Source organism: Meles meles, chromosome 7 (assembly GCF_922984935.1).
Source record: "Meles meles chromosome 7, mMelMel3.1 paternal haplotype, whole genome shotgun sequence".
NCBI classification, from domain to species: domain Eukaryota; kingdom Metazoa; phylum Chordata; class Mammalia; order Carnivora; family Mustelidae; genus Meles; species Meles meles.
The window spans coordinates 10,002,799-10,011,251 of record NC_060072.1 but is presented as its reverse complement, the minus strand read 5'-3'; the positions used below and the strand labels follow the sequence as shown (position 1 = coordinate 10,011,251).

At 52.9% G+C, this 8,453-nt stretch overlaps 1 protein-coding gene across 2 annotated transcripts; it reads right to left on the bottom strand.

Moving 5' to 3' along the window:
* Window positions 1-63: 63 nt before the first annotated feature.
* On the bottom strand, window positions 64-8,443 carry C7H22orf23 (chromosome 7 C22orf23 homolog). Of its 2 annotated transcripts, XM_046011490.1 has the most exons (6): window positions 8,312-8,443; window positions 7,866-7,977; window positions 6,598-6,660; window positions 2,731-2,913; window positions 1,989-2,120; window positions 64-1,788 (listed from the first exon to the last, which is right to left on the bottom strand). In XM_046011490.1, exons 2-6 carry the CDS (start codon window positions 7,966-7,968, stop codon window positions 1,511-1,513), a joined length of 759 nt encoding a protein of 252 aa, XP_045867446.1. In that variant the 5' UTR covers window positions 7,969-7,977; window positions 8,312-8,443; the 3' UTR covers window positions 64-1,510. The 2 variants fall into 2 exon arrangements, with proteins under 2 accessions (XP_045867446.1, XP_045867444.1); XM_046011488.1 differs by lacking the exons at window positions 6,598-6,660; window positions 7,866-7,977; window positions 8,312-8,443 and having other exon boundaries at window positions 2,731-3,410.
* Window positions 8,444-8,453: the final 10 nt, after the last annotated feature.

The following is an 8,453-nucleotide window of genomic DNA, read 5'->3' as shown; positions in this document are numbered from 1 at the left end:
AGGTGTCCTGGGGTTCTCCAGTTTGCTGTCTCGGGGCTACGTGAGGGGGCCTTTCAGGTGGAGGACAGCTGTCCTTATCATGGTATACCCTCTGCGCTCAGGTTCTGGAGGATACGTGGACACAGGCTTCCCACGGAAATGTTTTGGAGCCAGCCCTTCCTTGAGCTGCCCCTTCCACTAACCTCTCTGAGGCTGTGGGGCCATGTTTGTTTGGCCGCTGGAAACTTGGGTCATGTGGCCTATAGGATTATACGAATCCCTCCAGGTGGAAGTGTTGGTTGAATTTTCCAAACTGTTTTGATGTATGGGGACAGGAAAGTGACAAGAGTCCTGGCGAGTGCAGGGCTTGTGGTTGTCAGAAGATGTGGGGACTTTGTGTGGTTGGTGGTGCCTCCAAAGGCCTCTGAGACAGGGCATTGCCCTTGAGCCGTGGGAGCTGAGGCCATGGTCCTGCTCGGGCTCCCAGTGCACAGGCTGGGATCAGAGCTCCCAAGCCAGGCTCCTTTGGTCTAGCTCTCGCTCACCCTTGTGTTTCTGTGGGCTGTGGGGTTCGTGGAAAGCCCGAGAACTAACATCTTACCCTGAGTAGGCTCCTTGACAGTCGAATGACCTTGGTGACAGTGTCTTAGGGAGCCTTGGGCTTCACACAGGGAGAGCGAGCCATCTTCACACGGTTTTATTAAGAGAATGAACCAAGTGAAATTCAGCCCCTGACACAGTACCCTGGCTGTGGGGTGTCCGAGAAGTGTTGGTTCTCATTTCCACTTGAGATATGCGAACAGCCAAAAGGCATCTGTACTTGAAAGATTCTAACTCCTTGAACAAACAAGCCCATCCTTTTGAAAACAACGGTGTATGTCGTGACCTATGTTAAATATGTCTTACTGGCCAATTAATCATAGTGGTTAAACATTTGCCTAAGGCTGTGAGAAGTCAGATAAGTAGGTCCTAAGGCAGGTAGGAAGGAAGGAGTCGTATTCATTCCGCAGGTCCGAAAACTGAATGTGTAGAACTCACAGTGGGTGCTGGGGAAGGGGGAGGAAGAGGAGGATGCCCTTGGACACACTCCCAAGGTGGTGAGATCGGGCTTTGCCTTCATGTGTATGGGCTCTTTACCAAGAAAAGACTCGAAGTCGTGTGTGTGTGTGTGTGTGTGTGTGTGTATGCATGTGTGTGTGTGTCTGTGACTGTGGTTAGCAGCCCAGCTGACCCAGCCCCCTGGGCAGAGTCTTGAGGAGAACAAGCCCATTCCCAGAGATTGGTCCAATTTGCAGAGTGCCGTGGGTGCCCAGGGTCCCCTAGGCCAAGGCAGGGCTGCATAGCCATCCGATGTGACTAAAGGCCAGGGTAGGTGGGCTGACTTGGGGGGACGATGGCTCTGCTTGGCCGGGGCATGGGCTCCCCTGCCCCTGTCTCTGAAGACAGGTCAAGGGGTGGCAAGAGTCTTCCTAAGGTCCTCACTCCTCTTGTGGTCAATGTCTTCCATTTCCCGTAGTTTCTGCAAAGGGCATCAGGGAAAGCTGGGGATCAGGGAGGGAACTTGAGGAGCCGCTGCTGATGGGAGGCTAGAGAAGACTCCCAGACCTGGGCCGACCTGGGTGCCGGCGCCGGCTGCCTCATCCACTCCCGTCTCCTGCTGCCCGCTCCTGGCAGGCCCTCCTTCACCCCTTCCTGTTGCTTCTCCTACCTGGGAGATCTCAGTGAGGATGATCCCTCGGTACTGTCTGCCCTGTCCCAGAGCCTCCATGCCAGCCAGGAATTCTTTCCTCTCCTGGATTTCCTTTACCACTAGATGGGGGAGAAGGGTTGTCCATGTCCAGGGCAGTAGGGAGCCCGCAGGCTCCTGGGATGGGTGGCGGGGGCAGCAGGTTGCCTCTCTCGGGGAGAGGAAGCAGTTCTGGGGTCAGACAGTGTTTCTCACTCTGGCTGCTGAAGACAGGTCCCTCCACGCCCCCCACTGCAGCGTAAGCGACCCCTCAGTGGCTTACGTTCTTCAAAGCGGTCCAGCTCGGGGGCTGAGTCCTCCTGTCGCACGGGAGGGGGCTTTCTTTTCCATTCCTCTGAGTCCTTCCCGGTAGCAAAAATATTTTGGAGTCTTCGCTTCTCTTTGTCCAGATCTCCTGTAGGGCCCAGAAATGGCCTCATTAAGGCAGGTGGGGCGCCCCATTCATGGCATGCTTTGCTCCAGGGTCCTTGGGCCACACGGAGGGGGTTCTGCAAACTGGGCGCCTTCCATCCTGGGAGCCCCCCTGAGCTTGTGTCGAGACAGGCAGGAAGGGGAAGGGCTGGGAGAACGAAGGTCAGAACCCACACACGGCTCTGGTGCAGAGCGAGGCTAAGAAAACCATGCCTGCTGTGACGGCGGCCTGGGCAGAGGGACTGCGTGGAGTTAGACCGGACGCCAAGCAGGAAGGGGGACAAATGCTCCGCAGACATGCAGAGGAGCTCTGGATTGGAGCGACTGTGTCACCTTAAGAGAGCAGTGGCCATGAGACCAGACAGCCAAACATTCCTCAGGGACTGGTGGCCTCCAGGTACTCATTACAGAGTTCTCAGAAAATAAAAAAGGATCACCTAACCGGTTTCCCCTGGACCCTGAACACCCCAAGCGAAGGCATGCCAAGGCTCAAGCACATTCGTATAAACAGCATGAGAATTTCCTTAGACACCTGTTCGCCTGCCCCGTGGGCTGCTTGGCCCTCCGGCCCCCCTCGAGGCCCTCTCACTTACGGGTGGCTTGAGGCTTGAATGGTTCCCGGCTGTAGGCCCCGTTGGCTTGGCACAAGCTGGCAGACCGGAGGTGGGGCCGGGCCGCCAGGATGGGAGGCAGGTAGATGGCTGAGGCTGGCTGTTTGGAAGGCAAGACCCTCTGGCTGGATGTTGGGCTGCACTGTAGGGGCAGAGCGTCTCCTCCTGGGGAAGGAAGGTTCGGGTGAGGTGCCGGGGGGGTGGGGATCCCCCTGCGTTGGGTTGAGTTTCGTTTTGTGAAATTATAAAAGTGATACCGCCTGTTACAGCAAGTCGAAGAGTACAGAAGTCTTCCCTCTGCCCTCCAACCCCCCTCCCTCGCCCCACAACGAGCAGTTGTTAGAATTTGGTGGTCTTGTTCCCGACTTTCTGACGTTAATACAAACATGTTCAAAGATGTGTGTGCGTATGTGACCTTCGTGTTTCAAACACTGGCTCCTGCTCTGTTATCTTCTCTAAGAGACTCTTAACAAGTTATCATGGACAAACTTCCAGATCACTCCATTTATATATAACTTATTTTTATAGCTATACACTAGTTTCTAGAATGGATACATTATTTATTTTATTCAACTAGTCTCCTAATTTCAGAAAATTCAAGCTGTTCCTCGCCCCCCCCCTTTTTTTTTACTACTTCAAACCAATGCTGCAATAAACATTCTTGTGCGTCAAGCCTCTATCCTGGTGCATTTATTTCTACAGACGGATTCCTAGCACCTGCTTGGTCCGCACGCAGGGAGGGATGGTTTGGGCGGCAGTACAAACCCGTCCCTCCTCTCGTCCATCCCCATGGTCTTGGCCCAGGTCTGGGGCTCCTCCACCAGGCCAGCCACGTGTGTCACCTTCTATCTGGTTGTCTGGTCCCTCCTCTCAATCGCCCCAAAGCCCAGCTCAGAGCAGGTCCCACCTGTTGCTTTGATCTGGCTCCCAACTACCTCTTCTACTTCTCCAACCTTCTATCATCCACTCAGCAAAGATGTACTGAGCATCGGCTCTGTGCTAGGCCCCGGACACAGGAGTAAAGTAATAAAGTAAGACGAAGTCCTGCCCTCGGGGCACTTACATTTGGGATTGCAGGGGTATGAGTGAAACACACAGACTGTGACCGTCGAGGGACGGACCAGACTAGGTCAGAGTGGCATCTACAGTTTTCAATAGGGGAGGCAGGGAAGGCCTCATGAAGAGTCTAATGTTTAAGAGAAGACCCCAGAGATGAGTAGCTCTGCTGTGTAGATACTTGGGGAAGAACATTCTAGACAGAAGGAACAGCTAGGGCAAAGGCTGTGAGGTGGTAATGTGTCTGGAGTGTCCGAGCAACAGCCAGGAGGCTAGGGCGGCAGGAATGGAGTGAGCAAGGCAGGGGTATAGTGGGAGTAGAGGTCAGAGGTCAGGGAGGGCAAGAGAAGCATGGGGCCTTGTAGGCCTCTGGAAAGACTGGCTTTTACTTTGAGGTGGGAAGCCATCTGAGGGTTTTGGGCAGGGAAGTTACACGGTCCTTTGGTTGATGATGAAAATACAGTGTGGGGGCCAAGGGCAGGGGTGGTCAGAATCAGGAATGGTTTGGAGTCAAGCAGACCAAAGCAGATGGATTGGATGTGGGGTCTGGGTGAAAGAGAAAGAGGAGCCAAGGACGGTTCCGAGGTGTCTGTCCTGAGGGCCTGGAAGGATGGAGACGCCATTACGTCCCACTAACCTTCCCCTTCCCAGAGCCTCTACCTAGAGCCCCAGCGCGCCTTTCCTCTTCTTCCCTGAAGAGATGCTGCGCTTCCTAGAAAGTCCCTCCTGCTCCCTCCACGTGCTGTTTCCGCAGGCCCAGGGCCCCGTGCTGCCTCCTGCTCGGGCCCAGCCTCAGCAGATGATTACAGCCCAAGTAATTCTGGGAGTTTGGGGCATTTGTGGCTTGCCACAGCACTCGAATGAAGCCTCAGAACAAGAAGTAGGATTTGGTTAAGAGGAGAAAAAAAAGAGGGGATTCCAGAAGAAAGCCGACTCAACACCAATGGTCGGACACAAGTTTTTAAAAAAGAAAACTAAGGGGGCACCTGGGTGGTGCAGTTGCCTGAGAGTCTGACTCTTGGTTTTGGCCTCAGGTCATGATCTCAGGGTCTGGGGATCAAGGCCCGTGTCGGGCTCTACGCCAAGCGTGGAGTCTGCTTGAGATTCTCTCCCTCGGCCCCTCCCCCTACTCGCTCTAAATAAACAAATTTTTTCTAAATAAATAAATAAAATACATAAAAAGAACACTTAGGAGAATAAAACTGTCTGGCAAACCTGCTCCTTACCTTGGTTTCTCCACTAATGGAATCAGTCCTTCAGTAAATATCCAGCGTCTGGGCGCTGGGGGTACTGGGGTGAACAAGGTAGACATCGTCCTTCATCTCCTGGAATTTACTTCTAGTGGAATTTCTAGGTCCTTCTCTTTGTAGTCATGCTGCCGGGGGGCACCAGATTATTCGTGGACTGCTGAGTGCAGAGGTGGGAGTGATGGGATGGGCATGGGTCAACACGCCAGGCTCTGACAGCCTGAGCTGTCCTTGTCCCCAGCGAGGAGGCTCTGACCCTCGTGCTGGCGTGGCAGCGCCTGCCCTGGCCACCGCTGGACCTGAACTGCCGATATTTGCCTCCCCGGCCCTCCCTTCCCTTGCTTCCGTGGCTGCTCCGGTGTCCTCCCACGAGCTCGTCCTGAGCTGAGTTGCAGGCGCGCTAAGGCAATCACTTCTAGTAGACTCAAGAGAAAAGATTCTGACATTCTCTCTCTTCAAGGTCACATCACAGGTCTCTGATCCATTAAATGCTGATTCAGTTGAACCTCAGGAAGCACGGTAGGGTTCAAGATCTTCGTGAGCACCTTGCTCTCGTGCCCATGTACTTCCACGGTTTGGTTTTCCTTCAAAATAACGAATACGTTGGGTGGCCAAAGGCGAGCTGCGGACAGCCTTTGCACACTCCTACTATGCTGGAGTTCTGCCAAGTGTTTTGCTTCTGCTAGCTAAGCTGTGACTGAGTAAAACTATGAGTAACACATATACACACAGTGCCTTCCTCTGGAGAGCTCCTGTGGGATGTGTGTAACTGGGAGAGACAGATGGCAGACATGACCACGTGGAGACTGTTTTGGCTGGGCAGCACGTCTCGATCGGGCTGTGTGATCTCTTGGAAGCCTGGCTAGAGATAGACAGACTGCAAGAGGCTTGCTGTTGTGCTAGGACCATGTCCCGGGAAGAAGCTAAAATTCTAAAAGGTCAATTCCCCAGGAGCAAGGGTCAGAAATACTATTCACATTTTTTGGGTCTTTTTATTTTTTACTATTATTTTTTAAAAGATTAATTTATTGGGGCATCTGGGAGGCTCAGTGGGTTAAGCCTCTGCCTTTGGCTCAGGTCATGATCTCAGGGTCCTGGGATTGAGCCCCACTTTGGGCTCTCTGCTCAGCAGGGAGCCTGCTTCCCCCTCTCTCTCTGCCTTTCTCTCTGCCTACTTATGATCTCTCTCTCTGTCAAATAAATAAATAAAATCTTTAAAAAAATAAAAGATTTATGTATTTATTTTTAGAGAAAGAATGAGAGAGAGAGAGAGAGAGAGAGAGAGCACGCACAGGAGAAGGGGCAGAGGGAGAGAATCCTTCAAGCTGACCCCCATTGAGTGACAGCCGTCATGGGCTCAATCTCACAACCCATGAGATCATGATCTGAGCCAAAACCAAGAGTTGGTTGCTCAACTGACTGCGCCACCCAGGTGCCCTTTCTTTGGTCTTTTAAAATGAGGCCCCCTACCCCTTAGTATGGAAGAGCATTGAAAGTGTGGTCCGGAGTCCCTCCGCCCAGGAAGCCTCTGTGGACTGCCTCTTACTTTTCATGGTGTCCATGATGTGGCGCTGTTGGAAGTTAGTCAGTCTGGATTCCTTCATCATCACTGCAAAGATAAAAGCACCTCTATGAGGCCTCCCGGGCTGCAAGCAGAGCCCTTCATCTCATCCTATGTCAGTGTAAAACTGAATCACCCCCTAACCCCATTCTGCACCTGAGTACTCCTTCTCTCTCTTTCCTGCTTCATTGTCTTTTTCTGGAGCACTTACTACCATCAGAATTCTTGGGGCACGTGGGTGGCTCAGTGGGTTGAGCCTCTGCCTTCAGCTCAGGTCATGATCCCAGGGTCCTGGGATTGAGCCCCGCGTCGGGCTCTCTGCTCAGTGGGGAGCCCGCTTCCCCCTCCCTCTCTGCCTGCCTCTCTGACTACTTATGATCTCTGTCAAATAAATAAAATCTTAAAAAAAAGAAATTTACATATTTTACTTACTGTACCCCTCCTACTAGAATGTTAGCCCCATGAGACAGCAAGAATGTTTGCTGTTTGTTTTAAACTGCTGTATCCCCAGGACTTAGAGCAATGTCTAAAGCACGTTAAGTAGGTTTATTATTTTTTTTAAAGATTTTTTTTTATTTATTTGAGAGAGAGAGATAGAGATAGAGAGAGAGTGAGAAGGGGGAGGGTCAGAGGGAGAAGCAGACTCCCTGCCAAGCAGGGAGCCCAATGTGGGACTCGATCCCGGGACTCGATCCCGGGACTCCAGGATCATGACCTGAGCCAAAGGCAGTTGCTTAACCAACTGAGCCACCCAGGCACCCCATTAAGTAGGTTTAAAATTTTTGTTGTTGTTGAGTGAAAGAATGAATGGGTAATATTTACTAAGCATGTGCCAGGGGTTGGAGCTACAGTTGTGAGCCCAAACAGGCATAATCACTGCCCCGATGGAGTTCATGGTCTAGAGCGGTAGAGGAATATTAACCCAATGGGAAAGAACTAAACATCTGACTACAGGTTGTGCCGTCCATTGAAGGAAAAGGTATTTGGTGTTGTGAAAGGGCGGAACTATTGGTTCCACTCTGGTGGTGACAGGGGGGGAGGCTTCCTGGCTTCCTGGGAAAATTCGAAGTGTGGTCTATGGGGTCTACAAGAGTTTTGCAAGTTGTAGGATCCTTGAACCTTTCTGAGCCCCAGGGTTTTTATCTATAAAATGACAAAAGCAATTGCTGAGCCGCAGGTCATGTAAAGGAGAACTGAGTTGCAGAGGGTTAACTGTTACCACCACTCTTCTTCTGTCCTTTACAAATACTGACCTCTGAGCAGCTCGCAGGTCCCTGGGGTGTAAGTGGCCGGCCTGGGACAGCGCCAGAATTCTGTTCCTTTGGTCACCGTCTCCACCCTTTCCTGGGAAGCCATGGAAGGGCTCTGAGGAGGGAAAAACGCAACGGCACAACCCCTGTCTCCCAAGTCCAATCTCTGCTCGCGCACCCCACAACCCCAACCAAAGTCTGGCGGCGGGGGTGGGGGGTGGGGTGGGTGGCTGTCTAGCCATAGGAGAATCGTGACGTCGCCGTCAGTATCGCGACAGTGCCTGATCCCCCAACCCCGAACAGATACACAGGCAGACCCACACACACGAACGGAGACCTCATCCTGACCCGACGCCTGCGGCAGGGAAGCGGTCTCCAGGATGGGGGCATTAGGATAGCCGTGGTCCGGACCGTGCCCGTCGGGGGATACGCCAAAATGGAAACCTCACCCTAAAGTAAGACCCCGGCTGGCTACCCCCAGCCACAGAGAGCGGCTGGGCTCCGGAGACCGTAAACACGGCTCCGCAGCGGCACCGTGCCTGGATCTCGCACGAATACTCGCAGACCGCGAACAGAGCCGCCACTAGCGAC